At 38.7% G+C, this 22,561-nt stretch overlaps 1 protein-coding gene across 3 annotated transcripts in view; it reads left to right on the top strand.

Moving 5' to 3' along the window:
• PPEF1 (protein phosphatase with EF-hand domain 1) overlaps window positions 1–22,561 on the top strand; it is a 113,482-nt gene that overhangs the window by 38,953 nt on the left and 51,968 nt on the right. For all 3 annotated transcript variants that reach the window (XM_082718378.1, XM_082718376.1, XM_082718377.1), the window contains 3 exons: window positions 7,541–7,704; window positions 17,422–17,536; window positions 21,257–21,303. In XM_082718378.1, coding sequence (XP_082574504.1) covers window positions 7,541–7,704; window positions 17,422–17,536; window positions 21,257–21,303 — 326 coding nt within the window. The remainder of the gene's footprint in view (window positions 1–7,540; window positions 7,705–17,421; window positions 17,537–21,256; window positions 21,304–22,561) is intronic.

Here is a 22,561-nt window from a genome sequence, read left to right as displayed (position 1 = left end):
TGAAACTAATTAAAGCATTTAATGATCTGTAGAAGCTTTCTAAATGGTAGAATAGCCAAACCTGAGGAGTGGGGAGTGGGAGGAAGTGGGGATTTTGCCATTTTCTTTCTTTTAGATAATTGCAATTTGAAAATAGATGTTTGTGCTTCGTGTTCTTTGGCAAAATAGTTCTGAGAGGAAATATAATGATGATGAAATGAAGCAGCACTCTTTTTGCTAATGACCTAATATTTCGATCTGGGCTGTGTGCATCAGAATCATTTATGGAGATTCATAGTCCACAGATGGCTGGGTTCCAGCCCAGAGACATTTACTCAGGCTCTGTATTTTAAAGAATCTGCATGTCAAAAAATTCTGTAGGTGATTTAAAAATATTTAAAAATTTTTATCCAAGAAGGGGACGGTGATTTAATCTTCTTATGTAAACTTTTCTTCAAGTCTAACATACATCAAAGCACACAAATTGTAAGTACAGGACTCAATAATTTTCTTGAAGTAAGCATGCCCTTGTAACCCACACCCAAAACAAGAAAGAAAATGTTACAAATTTACCAAAACACATCCATTCTATTGTTTATGGACATTTGGATTGTTTTTAGTTTGTGTAATTTGAATGGTACTGTTATGCACCTTCTTGTACATGTCCTTTTTGGTGAACATATCTTTTTTTGCTATATTCTCATTTCCGGTTATCTATTGCTGTATAGCAAATCACCCCCAAATTTAGTGGCTTAGAAACAATAGCCATTTTATTGCTCGTGGTTCTGTGGATTGGGCATTTGAACTGGTCTCAGTGGGGATGGCTTGTCTTCATTCCATTTGGTATCATTTTGGCTCACTCAACCTGGCTGGGCGGGGTAGGGAGGCCTAGATGCTTCTACTCACCTGTCTGGGACTGGTGTTGGCTATGAACTTGGATATCTCAGTTCTCCTCATGTAGCCTCTCTGTCCAGCAGGATATCCCAGACTTCTTCACATGGTAGCTGGATCCCAAGAGAACAAAGGCAGAAGCTACAAGGCCTCTTAGGGCCTATTCTCTGGAACTCACATAAAATTGGTTCTGCCATATTTTTTGGGTCAAAGCAAGTTACAAGGGCAACCACAGATTCACAAGGGTTAGGAAAGCTCCATCTCTTGTGTTGTATAAAGGGACGTGGATACAAAGGGACTTGATTCCCTGGGGTCGTTATTACAAAGATTATAATAAAGATGTCCCACGATCCCGGAGTGGAAGTTTGGGGTACAAGACCTGCGCGTGTTCAGCTTCATTAGATACTGACAAACCTTCTTACAAAATTATTGTACCAAGTTATACTCCCACCGGTGGGTGAGAGTTCCAGTGTTCTCTATCCTCTTCAGCACTTAGAGCTGTCAACCCTTTTCATCTTAGCCATTCTGCCCGGTGTGTAGTAGTATCCCATTTCTGCTTGAGTTTGTTTTTCCCTGGTGAGTGCTGAAGTGGGTCACCTTTTTGTTTGTGCGGCGGCCCTGTGAACGTCCTGTTTGGTGAAGGGCCTATTCTGGTCTCCTGCCATCCTCTTACTTGGTTAGCTGCTCTCTTCTTACCAGTTTTTAAGAATGCTCTAAGTATTCTACATATGAGAATATGAGTTTTTGTTAGATAAACATACTGCAAATATCTTCTCTTAGTCTTTGGCTTTTACCTCCCTGATATTTAAATGCTGTCTTTTGATGATAACAGACATTCTTGATTTTAATGTAGTACAATTTTTTTCCCTTTATGCTTAGTACTTTCTGCATCTTGTTTGAGAAATCCTTGCCTGATAGGAGTGTGTGTGTGTGTGCGTGTGTGTGTGTATGCGTGCGCACGCCCCAAAATAAATACAGGAGAAACCTATAGAATAAACCAGAAACTAATGACCTTGTTTACCTACAGGGGATGAGTGGATGGGTGGGAAGAGGGGACAAAGAAAGAATGGGAGAATAGAGTTGGGCAGAGGGCTGGGGGTGGATAAGACTCCTCTGAATGTACCTTTTTGTTTTGACTTTTAGAACCATGATAATGTTCCACATCCATTAAAAAAAATTATTACAAACAGGAAAAGAATGTGCGTGTATATTTCCAAAATAGAATACATACAGTGACAAATGAATTTAACTGTATTACAAATAACAGAATCACCTGATGGGTTTCAGGAAGAAACAAACTAACCTAAGTAACAGTGGAAAATAGGGCTTTGCCTATAATGAGCCTTGATGATGCTTCATTTATATTTTATCCTGTGTGGGGTTTGTTTGAGCTTCTGTGGTATCTAGGTTGATATTTTCCATCAGGTATAGGAAGTTTTTACCCATTAATTATTTAAAATATCTTTCAAGTCTAAATATCTTTTTCTTTGTGAATCCCCGCTTTTAAACTTAGAAGGCTTTGAAATATTTAAAATGTGGATCGCTGTGCCTGGATTTCTAGATTTTTTTATGGTTTGACTTTTAAAAATTTCAACACTTCATAAATTTGGGATTTTTTATATTAAACCAAAAAAGGAAGTCTTGATACCTCGTAATTAAAAACAATTAAAGAACACAGCTAAAAAGAAAATGTCCAAGTAGTTAACCAGTTTTTCCTACCATGTCTATGTATTGTGGGATTATGTATTTATTATGAAAAGATAATGTATCTTTTCACAGGGTTTTTAGTGTCTCCTTTATCATGTATTCATTTAAAAATATGTATTAGGGCGTATTTCTAGGCTTCTATTCTCTTATATATCTCTCTAATATAGAGTCCTAGAATCTTACTGATTTGATTGCTGTGTGTAACAGAAAAATGAATTTATAGGTTACTTCTGTAGGTAGATTTTTTTTTTTTTTTTAAGATTTTATTTATTTGACAGAGAGAGAGAGATCACAAGCAGGCAGAGAGGCAGGCAGAGAGAGAAGGGGAAGCCGGCTTCCTGCTGAGCAGAGAGCCCGATGTGGGGCTCGATCTCAGGACTCTGAGATCATGACCTGGGCCGAAGGCAGAGGCTTAACCCACTGAGCCACCCAGGCACCCCTGTAGGTAGATTTTGTTTCATATTTGTCTCCAGCTTTACTGAAATATAGTTGACATATAACATTGTTAAAGTTCAAGGTATACAGTGCGGTGATTTCATATATGTATATATTAGGAAATGGTTACCACAACAAGGTTAGTTAACACAACCATCACCTCATAGTTACAAGTCCTTCAGGTGTGGTGAGCACTTTAAAATTGTACTCTCTTAGCAACTTTGGAGCATACAATTAGAGTAGTGTTAACTAAGGTCACCGCGCTGGACATTGCTGTAGGTTGCTTTCTGATGGCCTTCCTTGGTGGGAAGGTTCCATACAACCATCACCCAGTTTGGCAAAAGCACCAGGACCCCCCAAAACATGGTATATTTTGGGCCCAGAAGGTCACTTAACATTTCCAGATTTCAGAGCTGGACTCATGGTTTTAACTCTGAGGCACAGGGGAGTCCAGACATCCCGAGTGTTCCATAAGAGGGAGGGGGACCTGGCAGCCATTCATTTCTGTGCACTACTACTCTGTTGCTGAAGCCAGTTCACAGGACTTAATGGGGAGATTCCACACATCCATCCCATAAGATAGAAAGCCAAACCTACTGTACATGTTTAAGCAGAGGCTGGTGGAAGTAGGAAGTGGGGTGGAGTGGGTGCAATTGTTGTTTTGACAATTCTTTCTGCTTCATAAATCAGCCAAAATGTCCTATCAGACCCAGGTATTTTATAGTTTTTTGTGCCTATCATCAGTAGGTTATTTTCGCCATGATATCTCCCCAGTGATTATTGGTAGTATTTAACAAGCCTTTGATTTATATCTATTTGTATTGGGCAACTATTGAACAACAGCATGAATGAACTTAATATTATTGCTAATATTTTTTAAATGTTTGCCATGTGCTGTGTCTTTTAAGTGCTTTAAATATTTCATTTAGTCTTCATGAAAAACCACTGATATTAGTATTATTATCATCCCCTTTTGTTGGATGAGAATATGGAGACTTAGAAGGTGACTTCCCAGGGTTATTCATCTCAGCAATAGTAAAGCTGTGATTCAAACCTCTGTAGTATTGAATTCTTCTATCAGTTCTGGGAGTTTCTCCACCAGTTTTCTTGCATGTGGATATTTAATCACACTGGCCACAAGTAACTTTATTTTTGCATCTTTCTACCCAATCATCACTGCCCTTATTTCAGCTCTGTGTTTTGTTGCGTTGGCTAGAAATGGCAGAACAATGGGAAAATGAAGCAGTGAAACTAGGCATCCTGTCTTGTTAATGCTCTTAATGGAAAAATCATTCTTGTTGATTTAAATTTTTAGAATTCTGTTACGGAGGTAAGCTTTCATTCCTGGTTTTCTGAGTTTTTCAATAATCAGGAACACGTGTTGAACTTTATGAAATGCCATGTTGCTGTTTATTGAGTTTGTTCTATGGAGCCTCCCAGTTTTAATCCCGATTCATAACTGAGAAATGAAATAATTATAAAATGTAGTTCAGTTGGTGTTTTTCTTTTCCCAGCCATATCTGGAGCTTGTTTTCAAAATGACACGTGGGCGGTAGAGGCAGAAAGTATATGTGTGTGTGTGTGTGTGTGTGTGTGTGTGTGTGTTTTAATTATGGGTTTTAACATTTTCCCTGTCCAGATTTTGAGTTTGTACTGGGTAAAAGAAAAGATTATATGGGGGTAGTTTTGAGAGATTTTCTTTAGAACAACTTGTATCATTTGGTTATAATTCAAGATTTCATTATATTTAATTAGTTTAGATTCATGTTGACAGAACTATAAGTGAAACAGGTAAAGACTCATTCCAGTTACACGTTGCACAAATCTTTACATATTGCTGGCATTCATTAAATTATTCTTACTAGTTATAAGAGTTGAGTTGCAACCCACAGTACTTGGATTCGACTTGGTAGAGCTTTTGATTGTTTTCATACATGACTCACATTAGCTACCCATATTAGGAAGAGAATCTATGTTATTTTTTTTTTAATGTGGCTAAAAGTCAGCAGAAGGATTATGATTTTGATGTTTATTGATATTTCATATTGAGTACTTCTGCCTAAGAAATGGCTTAGGGAATTGGTGCTTTTTCATATATTTATCATGGAACTTACAGGAAATGAAGGTCAACATATGTATGGAAAGAAGAGCCAACTAAGCTTTTTTGTGTTTGTTTTACAGAAGAAAAAACACTATTTTAATTTTGTTCTTAAAAGAACAAAACTGCATTTTAATGACTGGAACTGATGGAATTAACTTGAGGTAGGAGCTGATGAGAAAGGGAGAGCAGACAGCATGGGTGAAGGCAGTGATCGGGAAAAGAAAATCATGTCATGCTTGTACCTCACGCAGTCGGGATTACTCAACAAGTCAGTTATAAGATGATACAGGGAGACCGGTGGGGTTGTTTTTGTCTTTCTTTGTTGTTATTGTTTTTTTCCCAAGAGTAGCCCAATATTTGAGTGTGTACAGCCAGGAGGATGTGTCTCGAAGAACGGGATGGTATGATTATTAAGATAGTTACGTAGATTACTTAGGCTTTACTGCTTGCACAGTGGAATCTGAGATAAAATTTGCCAAGCTGCTCTGTATGTCTAGTTTTCAAACCTAAAATGGAATAATTAAGTGATTCTCAAATCTCAAACCAAATCCAAATGGGAAAAATATACACTGTGCTGGACCACACTGAAGACAAACCTTATTATTCCTAAATTTAACTTCTTATCAAACATCATCAACCACCGCCACAGAAGTGTTAGGGTGGACCCACAATAATTTAGAAAGCATTTTAAATTACTAAATATTATGACTTATTTTAGAAAGTTTTTTTTTTTTTTTTTTTTTAAGTTTAGTCCTTAACTGTAATCTCTCAGCATCTGGATCCTGAAAAAAAAGTATTCTCTCTACATCTGCTAACGTCACACTTTCCAAACATGTCTACTCTAAATATTCAAAAAGATAGAAACTGCTTGCAGAAGACTTCTGATTCCCATTGGCTTGATAGCAATTCAGTGTTAATGAGTTGAAGAATACATCACCATCGTCTCTATCCGTTATCTGTTCATGAAACAATACCGCGTATTAAGCAACCACAATAGCTCAATGGCATGTAATAAACATTTCTTTTTGCCCACAAGTCTACAGGTTATCCGAGTGCTCCTGCTGATCTTGGCAGGTTCCATCTGGCAGTTTGTCTCAGCTCTTGGCGAGAGTTTGGTCATGTATTTGGAGGTCTGCAGGCTAATGGCTTATCCAGAATGGCCTTGGCTGGGGTGACTCAGTTTTGTTCCCCGTAGTCTTAGAGCTTTCATTAGGTTAGCCTGGGCTCTGTGGTGGTAGCATGGATTCAAAAGAGAGAGCATGGAAGCATACAAGACCTTCTGAGGTCTTGACTTGGCAATGGTACGTAACACTTCCACCACATTCTTTAGACCAACACATGTCATGAACCCCACAACCCAGATCTGAAGCCTGGGGAAATCGATTTTTTAAAAATTATTTATTTATTTGACAGAGAGAGGGAGAGAGATGACAAGTAGGCAGAGAGGCAGGCAGGGGGTGGGGGCAGCAGGCTTCCCACCGAGCAGAAAGCCTGATGCGGGGCTCGATCCCAGGACCCTGAGATCATGACCTGAGCGGAAAGCAGAGGCTTTAACCCACTTAGCCACCCAGGCACTCCAGGGAAATAGGTTCTTGATGAGAGTAGCTGCAAATCCCATTAAAAAGATTCAGGCTAGAAGTTGGGATAGACAATCAAGGTCACTTTTGCAATCAGTCTACCATATCCCCTTTCATCTTTCTCCAACCAAAGTAGCCAGATTTCTGTTCTTGGGTTGACTGTCTTATAGGCAGCCTAGTAAGAAAGGGATCCTGGATCTCAGCGCCTACTGAAATGGACAATGCAGGTGATCTGTTACATAGAAGTGTCTCTCTCAGAGAGAGGCCCTATGGGTATTTCTGCCTGTGGTTCATCATCTAACTTTATCTGCTTTGTTATCAAGAAGAAAAAAGAAATCATGTCAGAAAATCTGTTTTTATGTAAAGAGAGAAATCTATTACAGCTAAGTAAAATTTGAAGTGTTTAACAGGGGAAAAAACTGAATGTTGCAGTTTAATTTTCTGTAGATCTTGAATAGCACAGATGTTTGAATCCAATGCCATACATTGTTATGTTTTCAGCCTGATTTGTAAAAATCTGAGCTGTAAGCGTAGACAAAAAATGTAGAGGTAGAGTTTCAGACCATCAGAGTACCTTGATTGCCCAGTTTTCCTTGTGTTTCTCCTTCTCCTCCCCACCAATGAGAGCTCACTGCTTTGGTACAATGTCCACTCAGGAAGGGATGAGGGTGATTCCTGTGAATGTACCTAATGGTCTGAGAACAAATTCTTCTTCATGATTGTATGTGGGATAGCTTGGTATTCATAACGTGTAGCACCATGCCTTACGTGGGCTTGATATTCAAGAAGTTATTTATTGAATTTAAGTATGGGAATGTTGACCCCCCCCTTTCTGTCTTTTGTTTTCCAGAATTAGTTGCTCGACTTTTTGGTGGAACCCTCCAGGACGCCAAGGACAGGCAGGAGTATGTCTCCTTCGTAGACGTCCCAGACTCCTATAATGGTCCTCGGCTGCAATTTCCTCTCACTTTCACTGATATTGATTTACTTGTTGAGGCCTTCAAGAAACAACAGGCAAGTGGATGCAGATACTGCCCTGATTCTTGTACATAGCATGTGCTCAGTGACTATCTGGTGAATGAATGAATGAAAATACTATAGCTGAAATGCATTCCCTTGGGGGAAAAGTTTCATAGTAAGTGAGAGCTACCCTCTGCTCTGCTTAGCCTATTAATTAGAAGTCTCCTCAGATGCACAGAAACTTCCTCTCTATAGGCTTACAGCATTTCCTTTTTCTTTTTCTGAGATGTAATTCACATCTTAGAAAATTCATCATTTTCAAGTGAATGATTTAAGGGTAGGGGGATGGGTGAAATGGGTGAAAGAGAGTGGGGGATCCAGGCTTCCAGTTACAGAACAAATAAGTCATCAGGATAAAAGCTACAGCATAGGGAATATAGCTGATAGTACTATAATAGAGTTCTATGGTGACAGATGGGAGCTGGACTTGGGTGAACATAGCATAACGTATAGAGTTGTTGAATCACTGTGTTGGACCCCTCAAACTAATGCAACACTGTGTGTCAACAATTCTCTGATGAAAAATAAATAAATAAGAATGTGTACAATTCAGTGGTTTTTACTACATTCACTAAACTGTGCAACCGTCACCAGTAGCTAATTCCGAAAACACTTTCACCACCCCAAAAAGAAATTCCATACTCATTACCATTCCCTCCTCCCTCACCCCTGGCAACTATGATTCTACTTTCTGTTTCTATGGATTTGTCTGTTTTGGACATTTCAAACAAATGGAATTATATAATATGTAGCCGCTTGTGTCTGGCTTTTTCAATTAGCATAATGTTTTGAGCATAATCCTTTGAGTAACAAAATTTCTAATTTTGATGAAGTTCAATGTATCTATTTTTTTTTTTGGTTGCTTATGCTTTTGTGTTATATCTAAGAATCCATTGCCAAATCCAAGGTCATGAAGATTTACCCCTTATGTTTCCTTTTAAGAATTTTATAGTTTTAGCTCTTACATTTATTTCCATGAACTATTTTCAGTTACTTTCTGTATATGGTATGAGGTAGGGGTCTAAATTTATTCTTTGCATGTGGATATGCTATTGTTCTCGCACCTTCTGTTGAAGAGTTCATTCTTTCCCCATTGAACGGCCTTGATACCCTTGTTGAAAACTAATAAATCACAGATGTATTGATTTATGTCTGGACTCCCAATTCTATTCATTTGTGTATGTGTTTCTCCTTATGCCAATACCACATTGTCTTAATTACTATAGCTTTATAGTTAAGTTTTGAAATCAGGAAGTATGAATCCTTCAATTAAGTTCTTTTTGAATACTGTTTTGGCATTTGCGTTCCCTTTCCATGAATTTGAGGATTGACATCTCCATTTCTGTTAAAAAAAAAAAAGTTTTGTTAGGGATTGCATTGAATCTGTAGATCACTTTGGATAGTATTACCATCTTGACAATATTAAGTTTTCCAATTCATAAACACAGGATGACTTTCCATTTGTTTAGGTCTTCTTTGATTTCTTTTAGCAATGTTTTCTAATTTTCAGTGCACAAGTCTTTTACTATTTTAAATTATTCCTTGGTATTTTATCCTCTTGATTACTATTGTAAATGGGATTGCTTTCTTTTGTTTTTTTTTTTAAGATCTTATTTATTTATTTGACAGACAGAGATCACAAGTAGGCAGAGAAGCAGGCAGAGTGGGAAGCAGGCTCCCTGCTGAGCAGAGAGCCCTATGCGGGGCTTGATCCCAAGACCCTGAGATCATGACCTGAACCAAAGGAAGAGGCTTAACCCACTGCACCACCGAAGCACCCCGGGATTGCTTTCTTAATTCCCTTCTGAATTATTTATTGTTGGTGTATAAAAGGACACTTGATTTTTGTGGGCTGAGTTTTTACTCGGCCACTTTGCTTTGCTAAGTTCATTTACTAGCTCTAGTAGTAGTGTGTGTGTGTATTTTGAGATGATCTATATACAGGATCATGTCATCTGGGAATAGAGATAGTTTTACTTTTTCCTTTTTGATTTAGATGACTTTTATTTCTTTTTCTTGCCTAGTTACTCTGGCTAGAACTTCCACTACAATGCTGAATAGCAGTAGTGAGGGCAAGCATGCTTGTCTTGTTCTTGATCTTAGTGGGAAAGCTTTCAATCTTTCACCATTGAGTTTGACATTAGTTGTGGGTTTTTCATCAATGCCGTTCATCATGTTGAGGAAGTCTTCTCCCATTCTTAGTTTTCTGAGTGGCTTTGTCATGTAAAGGTGTTAGATGTTGTCAAATACTTTTTCTCCACCAATTGAGATGATCCTGTGTTTTTTTCCTTCATTCTATTAATGTATATATTACACTGGTTACTTTTTGTGTGTGTGTTGAACCATCTTGTATTCCTGCAATAAATTCCACTGGGTCATGGTCTATGCTTCTTTTAAAATTTTATTGGATTTTGTTTGCTGGTATTTTGAAGTTTTTTTTTTTTTTCATTTTATTCATAAGGGATATTGATATGTATGTTCTTGTGGTGTCTTTGTCTGACTTTGGTATTAGAATAATATTGGCCTTATAAAATGAGTTAGGAATTGTTTCCTTCTCTTCAATTTTTTTTGGAAGAGTTTAAGAAGGATTGGTGTTAATTCTTTAAATGTTCAGTGAGTTCACCAGTGAAGCTCCCTATCTTGGACTTTTTCTTGTTAGGAGGTTTTTTACTACTGATTCAATCTCTACTTGTCCTAGATCTGTTCAGATTTTCTATTTCATCTTGAATCAGTTTTGGGAATTTGTATGTTTCCAGGAATCTGTCCATTTCATCTAAGCTATCTCTTGTTAGTGTGTAATTAGTCATAGAATTCTCTTAAAATTCTTTTTATTTCTTTAAGGTTGGTGGTAATGTCCCCACTTTTAGTTCTGATTATAGTTATTTACATTCTCTCTTTGTTTTCCTTTGTCAGTCTAGTTAAAGGTTTGTCAATTTTGTTAATATTTTCAAAGAACCCACTTTGAGTTTTGTTGAGCCTCTCTATTATTTTTCTGTTGTCTATTTCATTTATCCAAACTCTAACCTTTTTATATTTCCTTTGCTAGCTTTTGGCTTAGTTTGTTCTTTTTCTAGTTCCTTCATGTCAAGTTAGTTTTTCACTTGAGATCTTCTTCTTCTTCTTCTTCTTTTTTAAAGATTTTATAAGGAAGATGTGGTCCATATACACTATGGAGTATTATGCCTCCATCAGAAAGGACGAATACCCAACTTTTGTAGCAACATGGACGGGACTGGAAGAGATTATGCTGAGTGAAATAAGTCAAGCAGAGAGAGTCAATTATCATATGGTTTCACTTATTTGTGGAGCATAACAAATAGCATGGAGGACATGGGGAGTTAGAGAGGAGAAGGGAGTTGTGGGAAATTGGAAGGGGAGGTGAATCATGAGAGACTATGGACTCTGAAGAACAATCTGAGGGTTTTGAAGGGGTGTGGGGGTGGGAGGTTGGGGGAACCAGGTGGTGGGTAATATAAAGGGCATGGATTGCATGGAGCACTGGGTGTGGTGCAAAAATAATGAATACTGTTATGCTACAAATAAATAAAAAATAAATTAAAAAAAAAAAGACAACCATGGAATATTGGTGAGTGGAGAGTAGCAGCTGAATTGGAAAGATAGGCTCACATCAACTTCAGCCTCCTCTTCACCCACATTTCAACTGCAGTCACATAAAAGAAAAATAAATGATCCTTAAATATTCACTTAAAATAGATTACCTTACAATAATTAAAATTCTGAACCAAGCAAGTAAGGCATGTTAGAGTGACTATTAAAATAAAAAAAGTTTAGGAATATGAAAACTTGGGCTTTCTTCCTTTCTGCATGTAATTTAAAAAAAATCATTGAGAATGATTAAATATAGAGAGAAATGGAGAAAAACACCTATGAACTTTAAATTTTTATCTTTCTGTAGGCTTTCATTAAATATCTTTTACTGCCATAACATGAACAAAATAAAATAATTTATAATTTTAGAGCATGTAAAAATTTAATATAAAAAAGTTAGGGTAATAATATGTATGATGTATTATAAACATCCCTAATAAATTTTTATCTGTTGCTAAATTGACACACACACACACAAAAACATTTTATTTATTTATTTGACGGGGAGAGAGATCACAAGTAGGCAGAAAGGCAGGCGGGTAGGGGGGAAGCAGGTTCCCCACCTAGCAGAGAGCCTGATGCGGGGCTTAATCCCAGGACCCTGAGATCATGACCTGAGCTGAAGGCAGAGACTCAACCCACTGAGCCACCCAGGCACCCCAGAGATCTTTCTTTTAATGTAGGCATTTGCAATTATATATTTCTCTCTGAGCATTGCTTTTGATGCCTCCCATATATTTTGGTATGTAACATTTTCATTTTTGTTCATCTCAAAGTAGTTTCTAATTTCCTTTGTGATTTCTTCTTTGACCTATTGTTTGCGTATGTTGTTTAATTTCTACATATTTGTGACTTTTTCAATTTTCCTTCTGTTATTGATTTCAAGCTTCATTCCACTGTGATCAGAGAAGAAACTTCGCTTGATCCCAATCTTTTTCAATTTATTAAGGCTTGTTTGGGGGCCTAATATCCGGTCTATCCTGGAGAATGTTCCATGTGCTCTTGTTAAAAAAATGTGTAGCCTGATGTTGTTGGGTGGAGTGTTCTATAGATGTATGCTTGGTCTAGTTTTGTGTGAGGTCTCTGAAATCTTTGTTCTTTTAGCTTGTGTTCAGCTAGTATTTGATGGAGATTTCCTTGAACACCAGGAGCCCAAGAGAGAGAATGAAAGAAAGAACATGGTAGAGAGATAGAAGCAAAGAAAAGCAAAGATAAGCCTAGTCTTTGCAGATAGGCTCTGTGTTGGTACACTTCTTCACTGCCCAGCTATGCTGTTTACAAACCTATTTTACCCTTTACTCTCTGCTTGCACTAGGATTTTTAAGTTACCTTTTTCTTGATTCAGCCTTTTCTTGGTTGCTCTGAACTTTGTTTTCCAAAGTTCTGCGAGAGTTGATTTTGACTTTTTGTTTGTTTGTTTGTTTGTTTTTTGCTTGAGTTTTCAGTGCTTCTGTGGAGCAGAATAGGATAGGACCTATGAGCTACCTATTCCATTATTTTCTCTGACATTACACCAAAACCCTCATTCTCAGGTTTGGACCCTAAGGGCATACCCTAGGAGTAAGAGTGAACTATAAGTATACTGTCTCTGTGGGGATGAAGCAAAGCTTGGAATCATCTAATTCCTGAAATTAAATTGAGATTATTCTAGATAGCTGGAGTTCCTAGCCACCTGCCAAATGAAAAAGTAAATACTCTCTAGAAAGAAATTGGCCTCAAATTATTTCTTCAAATTGTCATGTACGAGGTCCAGAACTCAATACCATGTTAACCAGGCATAGGAAGATACAAGATTCATGACAGAAAACTGAGGCAAACAACAAACAACAGAAACAGACCGAAATTATCAAACTCAGAGTTTAAGATAAATATGGTTAATATGTTCAAAGAGAGAAACGATATGACAAAAATCCAAGGAGTATAACAGAAAAGATCAGTAATTTTGACTTTATAAAAAAGAGAAATATATGTTGTTAAGGGAAACCTGGAAGGTTCAACATAGAGTACAGTATGTTCCCATCTATTAAAAAAATTAAGTATTGGGCGCCTGGGTGGCTCAGTGGGTTAAGCCGCTGCCTTCGGCTCGGGTCATGATCTCAGGGTCCTGGGATCGAGTCCTGCATCGGGCTCTCTGCTCGGCGGGGAGTCTGCTTCCTCCTCTCTCTCTCTGCCTGCCTCTCTGCCTACTTGTGATCTCTGTCTGTCAAATAAATAAATAAAATCTTTAAAAAAAAATTTATAAAAAAAAATTAAGTATTATATACATTTTTTGATTTTTAAAAACTAAGACAAAATTCATATAACATAAAATAGAATATTTTAACCATTTAAAAGTGTACAGTTGAACAGTTTTTAGTATATTCAAAATGTTGTGCAACCAACACCACTATCTAATTCCAGAAGATTTCATCACCCCAAAACAAAACCCTGTACATCAAGCAGTCACTCCCCATTGCCCCTTCTCCCTAGCCCTTGGCAACCACTAATTTGCCTTTTCTTTCTATAAATTTGCCTAATTTGGACATTTCATATAAATAGAATCATATAATATGTGACCTTTTATGTCTGCCTTCCCTTGGCAAAATGTATTCAAAATTCATCCATGTTTTAGCATATCTCAGTATTTCATTACTACTTTTAGTTGAATAACATTCCTTTGTAGGAATATACTCTATATACTTATAGAATAGAATATATATATTAATATTACATATTTATATGTGGTTATATTAATTTTATATGCTTGCAAACACGTAGAATTTGTCTTGGAAAGATAATGAAGGCACTCTTAACAGTGGTTGTTTCTGGGGACAGGGACTGAGGTCTGGAGAAGAAAGAAAATTGCTTTTCAGTTATACTCCTTTTTACTATTTAACTTTTTATCTCAACTTAAAAAATGAGGTTTTTCTTCATTTAAAGCTCGTTATTTGATACGAAGAAATATCTTTTAAAAGTAGTATTTTCCTCCCTCATTGCCTTTAAAAGAATATGAATATTTTATTTCAGGTGCTGTTTACTCTGACCAGCTCTATAAATGTAGAAACCAACTTAACTTTTTTGAATATTTAATATTGCAACTGTAGGGGCGCCTGGGTGGCTCAGTGGGTTAAAGCCTCTGCCTTTGGCTCCAGTCATGATTCCAGGATCCTGGAATCGAGCCCCACGTGGGCTCTCTCTGCTCGGCAGGGGGCCTGCTTCCCTTCCTCTCTCTCTGCCTGCCTCTCTGCCTGCTTGGTATCTCTGTCTGTCAAATAAATAAATAAAATCTTAAAAAAATAAAATAAAATATTGCAACTGTAAACACAATTATAATGCTATTGAAAGACAGCATTGTAAGCAAATACTGACATTAGCCACATCATTTTAGCCTGTTGATAAAGGAACCGGGGCACCCTGCTGGCTCAGTCAGTGGAGCATGCAACTCTTGATCTCAGGATTGTGAGTTTGAGCCCCATGCTGGATGTAGAGATTACTTAAAAAAATAATAATAACAAAGTGAAAAAAAAGGAAAGAAAAAGGACTGAGAAAACCCATTTTATTTATTTTATTTTATTTTTGAAAAACCATTTTAATAATAGGAATTTTTTGTTGTAATATATTCTCAGTGATTTTTTTTTTTTTTCTTTTTTAACTTACAAAACAAAACTGCCCTTTCAGACACCAATCACTCTGATTAGTGCTACAAATGGACCAGAAAATCTGCAGTGGCAAGTTCAGGTGACACTGAAGCCAGTCTTGGGAATCAGTAGACTAAATGTGCAAAGTGAAATAAGTCATTGTATTAAGGTATTTTACCTGTTCCTTTAAAATGGAGCTAAAGGAAAGTTCACATTCAAGATTTGACTCAAGTTGTGGATTGAATGGATTTAAAATGCTTTTGTAGTAGGGGCGCCTGGGTGGCTCAGTGGGTTAAGCCTCTGCCTTCGGCTCAGGTCATGATCTCGGGGTCCTGGGATCGAGCCCCACATTGGGCTCTCTGCTTGGCAGGGAGCCTGCTTCCGCCCCCCCTTCCTGCCTCTCTGCCTACTTGTGATCTCTTTCTCTGTGTCAAATAAATAAATGAATAAAATCTTAAAAAAAAAATAAAATGCTTTTGTAGGAAAAATCTTTAGCAGTTCATTAGGTCTTGGGGAGTCAGGAAATAAGTGTCTCTCCACTCATCAACATCCATCTTTCCTCCTAATTCTCACATTGCTTTCAAACCCTGATTCCTGTTCTTAACAAGTATACTTAATCAGGGGCACCTAGGTGGCTCAGTCAGTTAAGTGCCTTACTCTTGATTTCTGCTCAGGTCATGATCTCAGGGTCATGGGATTGAGTCCTATGTTGGGCTCCCTGCTGGGTACAGAGCCTGCTTAAAGATTCTCTCTCCCACCAGAGAGGGAGACAAACCATAAGAGACTCTTAATCTCAGGAAACAAACTGAGGGTTGCCAGAAGGGAGGGGGGTTGGAAAGATGGGAGTGCTGGGTGATAGACATTGGGGAGGGTTATGTGCTATGGTGAGTGCTGTGAATTATGTAAGACGGATGAATCACAGACCTGTACCCTTGAAACAAATAACACATTATAAGTTAATTAAAAAAGCTTCTCTCTCTCCATTTCCCTCTGCCCCTCGCCTTGCTCTCTGTCTTAAAAAAAAAATGTAGATTTAATCGTGAAAATTCTCTAAACTTAAATCATGTTTTTGGGGTCTGGGATAGGAAATAGTTTTGTCATTTTAATAGCTATGCAAATAAAAATTTTAAGATACCATGAGACCAGATTTTTCCAAAGGAGCAAAGGATTCCATCTGTTCTGAAACCCTTACCCAAAGCAGTATCTGAACAGTATGTAGAAATGATCCTTCTCAGCCTTTAATAATCTAAACCAGTGGTGTCCAACAGAAATAAAATCTACTATATTATATTTATATAATTTATATAATTATTATATATTATATATTATATATCATATATAAATTATTTACATAATTTATATGTGGGTGTAAAGATTACTAAAATAAGAAAACTTTAAAAAATGTTAAAAAAAGAAAATGACTTTAATACTTTATTTAATCCAACAGATGAAATTATTATCATTTTGACATGTAGTCCAAGTTAAAGTTTTTAATGAGACTTTTTACTTTTTTATTTTTTCACACACCAAGTCTTTGAAAACGAGTACGTATTTGGCACTCATGGCACATATCGATTTTGGCTAGCCCCTTTCGAGTTGTGGGAACAGTCCTGACCCATGAAGTGGTGTTAGCATCTGTTACATTTGCATCGGCTCTGTTTCTTTGGGAATTATGTATTTGGAATATCTTGTACTTTTTTAAAAAAGAGAGACTAACACACTGGATTTAAAACAAACAAACAAAAGCCCAGCGGAGAAAGCGGAGTAAATCTGTCCAAACGATGATGTCGTCATCACTGTAACTGGAGGAGGGCAGCCGAATAGTCATAATAGGAGGTGATGCAAATGGTTTATTTGGGTTTGGAATAGGTTTTATATTTAGACTAGTATATAAATGCACTTGCTGTTCTGTATATGCTCACGTCTGTGCACCCAGCATTGAGCCACCTGGGATTCTTGGCTCAGGGGTTCCTTGGGGCTGCTCCGGCTGCCTTGGGAGATCTGTGAAGCCAGCGCCACCACCTGGTTGCCACTCTAGGTGGCAGGATGTCCCAAACAAATGCCAAGGAGCCCCGCTTCCACAGTCGCTCTCCCTCTCTCTTTGTCCTGTCCTTCCTTCTCTTCTATGGATTCATTTTTGCCTGTTTCCCTGGAGCAAGGCAGTCTCCTTTTTTTTCCCTGTCCTGTCTCCTGGGCTCTAAGGACCCAGAACCATCAGAGACGTTCTGTGAATGGGCGATGTCAGTTAAGAACAGGAAAGTGTAAATGCCCTAGGAACCATTCATTCATTCTGTTTACAGATCTCTAGTGATGGCTTCCTGTATGCCAGACACAGTGCTAGAATAATCTAGCTGAGACTCATTTAGAGATTATCCTGTAATCCAGCTTCCTGAAATGGGCTCGTATGCTCCCCTCTTACAGCTTTCTACCCTGTCCTGCCTTTCTTACTAGTTCACTGGATGCATTTCCTCTGCCCCGCCCACAGATTCTTCACGCGCATTATGTCCTAGAGGTGCTCTTTGAAACAAAGAGAGTCCTGAAGCAAATGCCGAACTTCACTCAAGTCAAAACTTCTCCCACCAAAGAGATAACAATCTGTGGTAAGTTTCGGAGTGGAGCTGCCGAATTAATATTTAGGAACGTCTTGGTTCTACCTCATTTACTTAGCTTGAAAACTGTGTAAATTGGACTGTATTAAGGGAGAAGTGTTAATATAAAGCGATCTATCATGATAATACTGTTCCCCATCTTGTCTTTGTTTTGCATACCAGCTGGCAGGAATTAATTATGTGAGAAATTAAAGAACTCATAGCTTTTTATAAAGGCAGGCAGCATTTTAATATGGAAAACCACCCATGGGTGGCATAAGCGTTCTCTGCCCTCCGTCTAGCTCTCATTATCTTCGTTCCGTGTTCCTTTTCCTAGGTGGGCCTCATGCGTGCCACTGATGCTGGCAGGCGAAAAGCCCAACGCCGGGTGGAGATTAAATTCTTCTCTGCCCTTGGCTGCCGTTTTAGATTTTTCCAACTGGTCGCTGCAGCTTTTAGAAGAGTGGGAATGTCCCAGAAATCTGTTCCTTGTTCTTCTAAATAACAAGACTTAAGATTTTGTTATCGTATAGGCCAGCCTGGCAGGGTATTGCTTCCAGAAACAGTACACAGTGAAATTCAACACAGTTGGTGTTCAGCGGGCTTGCAACTGTCTGGGAATGGGGTGCGTGGAAGGAATAGCGATTCCCTTAACTTCTAATTAGGCCCTTAAGTTACAAAACAGTGATTGTGATTTTCCAAATCAATTTTAGCCTGTGTTTCTTTTCTGCTGGCAGGTAGAAGTGGGTTTGACAATCTAGACAAACCGTTTGCCTCGCTAGCGCCTCGTAGCGGTGGTAGGGACTCGACGCATTGGTATTGCGTACGGGGCATGTGCCCAGACTCCGGCTTCGGACGCACCTTCACGAGTTCGATTCCAACCGAATGGGCCGCACCTCTGCCTGACAGATGATGCATCTCAGCGGGGGAGGGGGGGCTTTTATCCAAGGCCTGCGGGCTCTTACTTTTCACAGAGCTTTAGACTTGGGGGGGAGGGGGCGCATGAAGCTCAGGGAGCTGTGCCCACCCACGGAGCCCGTGGAGCCAGGGCTAGATACAGTAAACCAAGCAGAGACTGAGATCCGCTCCCACATGTTTCCAGTATACCTGCAGTTTCCACTGTAGATTTATCTTTGGGTAAAAAGATCTAGAAGAAGATGTGAATTAGAGGGCGAGGGAGTCCTGACATTATACAGTGTAAGATCCAAGCGGTTCTTACTGAGAACAGCCTATCACTTGTTCTTGTGGATGAAATTGAGGCCCAGAGAGGAAAAGGAAAATGTACTGCCTTCCCTACATTCTTTCCTCTCTCTCTTTCTTTTTTTCTTTTTTCTAAAGATTTTGTTTTTCAGTAATCTCTATACTCAATGTGGGACTCAAACTTACAACTCTTAAGACCAAGAGTCCCATGGTCCACCGACAGTCAGCCAGGCACTGCTCTTTCCCTGCATTTCTATGCGGTGACTCTCCCCACCCCAATCCCTCACCCCCAGGCTCACTCAGCTGATTAGTAGCAGGGTCAGAGTCAGATATCAGGTCCTTTGCATTTGGGGCTAGGCCAGCCCCATATCTGCTACTCTCTCAACTCCCATCACGTGTCTCTCAGACTGATGTTTCATTTGCCATTATGAGAGAGAGACGGGAATGCATTGATTGGACAGTTCATTTACTTAAAGATCTCCATATCTTGGGCACTTATTTCCAGACATTTTTCCATGTAGCACCATGGCTAGAGGGAAAAGCCAAGGCCAATAGGTTCCCTTAGCAGAGAAATTATTATTGTGGGTCTTTATAGCCTCATTAAACTTAGATAAATTTGGTCATCATTTAAAATTCAAAATTGGGGCTATATTTTCAAAAACATCTGTTTAAGATAGTACTAGAAGAGGAAGAGAAAGTGTGATGAAATTTTACCTTTATTTTAATTTCCAGATGTATTCTTTTTTTTTTTTTTAAGATTTTATTTATTTATTTGACAGAGAGAGATCACAAATAGGCAGAGAGGCAGGCAGAGAGAGAGGAGGAAGCAGGCTCCCTGCTGAGCAGAGAGCCTGATGCGGGACTCGATCCCAGGACCCTGATATCATGACCTGAGCCGAAGGCAGCGGCTTAACCCACTGAGCCACCCAGAAACCCTGGATGCATTCTTTTAAATGAACATCTCAACCTGCTACGTAGTTCTCAACACTCATGCAACGTAGAAGGTGTTTTAGTTTCTAGTTATATTATAAAAGATAACTAATTCTGTGCTCATGTTTTTGTTTGCAGTGGAAATAGCTTTCTGTGGCTATCTTTCTGTGATACATCAAGTTTTATCTATTGCAGTCCATCTAGAAGTTAAAAATATCTATATACCTCAATTCCTAATATGCGGAAACCAATTCATTTTTTTAAAAAAGATTTTATTTATTTATTTGACAGAGAGAGAGATCACAAGTAGGCAGAGGCAGTTGGGGTGGGGGGGGAGCAGGCTCCCTGCTGAGCAGAGAGCCTGATGTGGGACTCCATCCCAGGACCCTGAGATCATGACCTGAGCCGAAGGCAGTGGCTTAACCCACTGAGCCACCCAGGCGCCCCACCAATTCATTTTTTAGCATGCCAGCTGCAACAATTTTGTCCACCCAAATCCTTGAAAGACAAGTCACCCTGAGGAAAATTAGGAAAATAAAATAATCCAAATATATAAAGTCCTTCCATTTTTATTTCCTTATATTTGGAGTAAGATCATATGAAAGCAATAAAATTTAAGTATACAATAGCATTAATTTACTCTTACTATTATAGTCATTTTATAAATTAAGTGCTGGTGACATAGGATTTTTATTTTATTATTCTCACAATCAGAGTCTTTTGTTGTATATATTTGATTAATTTTGGTTGTGGGATTTCAAGAAAACTAGGGAAAGATATTTCTATATTAAATTCTATCTGGTAATCAAGTTGAATACAAAGAAAACAATTAATGATCAGGGCCTATGAAACACAGATATTTTACCTAGAAATAGTTATCCAAATAGGGCTTTTCTTTAATATATTCACTCTTAATTTTTAATTAATGGCTTCATATATTCATATGGTTTCCCTTCATTAGCTGAGTTCCATAAAGCCATGCTTGCATTTTTGCTTCCTGTAACTGTCTCATCAAAACAATGTCAACTCACAATTTTTAAATTTTTAGATATTGTTGCTAGAGCATATTCTCTAATATGTGGCTTTAATAATATTTTTAAAAAGATTTTATTTATTTATTTGACAGACAGAGAAAGCAAGTAGGCAGAGAGACAGGCAGAGAGACAAAGGGAAGCAGGCTCCCTGCTGAGCAGAGAGCTGATCCCAGGTGCGGGGCTCTATCCCAGGACCCTGGGATCATGACCCGAGCTGAAGGCAGAGGCTTTAACCCACTGAGCCACCCAGATGCCCCAATTATGTGGCTTTAAATACATGGCTTTAAAAAGCTGTGCATTTAGCAATTAAATTTATTTATCGAGTGTCTGTCATGCATCACGTACTAGGAGAGACACTGGGGACTTAATGCGAACTGACATATTATTGCTGCTCTCCTCCAGATTATAGTGTAAACAATACCAAAAAATTGCTAAGAGCTTGGGTAAAAACCCAATGCGCTGAGAATACTTGGGAATATATCGGCAGCATGTCAGTTTCAAAGTTCTGTAACGGACTGCGTGTTTTCTTGTTTCCTACTGAATAGTGATTTTTTCATTTGCACTCCAGGTGATTTGCATGGGAAACTGGATGATCTTTTTTTGATCTTCTATAAGGTAAATAATTATTTTGCTAAATAGTGGTGTTTTTTGTTGGGGCGGGGGAGGGCAGTCCTAGGGGAGATAACAATGTTGGCTTTCCTAGGGATATGGACAAATACAGATGTATGTAACAGTTTTTTTCCTAAGAAGCCGAAATATTTGTAGAGGGATATCTTTTGGCTTTGTGACACATATTTAAACAAAAAAATCTTTAAAAAATTTAATCTGCGTCCTTGTTCAGTATTACTGTTATCTATATATCCCCTGGGATTTGCCCATTTATCTTTCTCAGATTGCATTTATGACTTTATCACCTCAGAGATGTCTCAGTGATGCAGGATGGGAAGGAGAGCAATCTGTTTAGCTTTTATTTTGTTGGGAAGTGAGCATGTCACATACCAGTCTTCTCTTCGGAAGCACGCTAATTATGCAGGAAGGGAGTGCCCCACTCAGTAAATTCCGAATTGCTCTCTTCTTTACCCTGATTCACCATCGCTGAGCTCAGCGCTATCTCCTCTTCATTTGTTGGGTTTGGGTTGTGGAGGCCTCAACAGAGGGCACAGAGCAGCGTGGCTGGTGTGGGGTTTCTCTGCATCTCTGCAGTGGAATTTGTTTCTGAGCCAGCAGTGACAACCTGAATATTTGCTTTCGGGACAACTGATCCTGAGGTGACCCCTGCCTTCATCTCTTGATGTCTCCTGTTGATCCCTGTGTCAGTCCCCCTGCCCCCCCCCCCAGCTAGCCCGTTGAATAACTGGGCACAGCATAGGTGTCTCAGTTAGTGGAAAGAAAATATATTCTGATTATTGGGATGGCCAATCATTTCTATTCTTTGGAGACTGTGAGAGCTTAAGTGAGCCATGTAACCTCTATGAAACTCAATTTTTTTTGGGGGGGGCTGTAATATTCTTGAGCTTTCACCCCACAAAAGGTGGTCTTATGGATAAAATAACAAATATCCAAAAGCATTTTTTAAAGTAATAAATTATAACAGAAATGTGAGGTTTTAATTTCATTCATTTGGAGTGGAAGCTTAGAAGGGAACGGAGTGGGCCAACCCGGAAGCGGATGAACGGAGCTGGCACTTAGGACCTCAGTGGGGACGGCAGGAGACCTAAGGAAGGATCCAGAGCCTGGTAGCTGGAGAACAGGAGTAGAGGAAGTAGGAGGCTGCCCTGGAAGTTAGGTTGGTGCCAGGAAGTCCAGCCGAAGTTTTTCTGGTAGAGAGCTAGCTGATGGTGCTAGTAAGAGAGCAGTTCCTGAGGTCAAGCAC

The sequence above is a fragment of the Mustela nivalis genome, assembly GCF_964662115.1.
Source record: "Mustela nivalis genome assembly, chromosome: X".
Classification (NCBI taxonomy): domain Eukaryota; kingdom Metazoa; phylum Chordata; class Mammalia; order Carnivora; family Mustelidae; genus Mustela; species Mustela nivalis.
The sequence above is the reverse complement of the archived record's forward strand: the minus strand, read 5'-3'. Positions and strand labels throughout refer to the sequence as shown.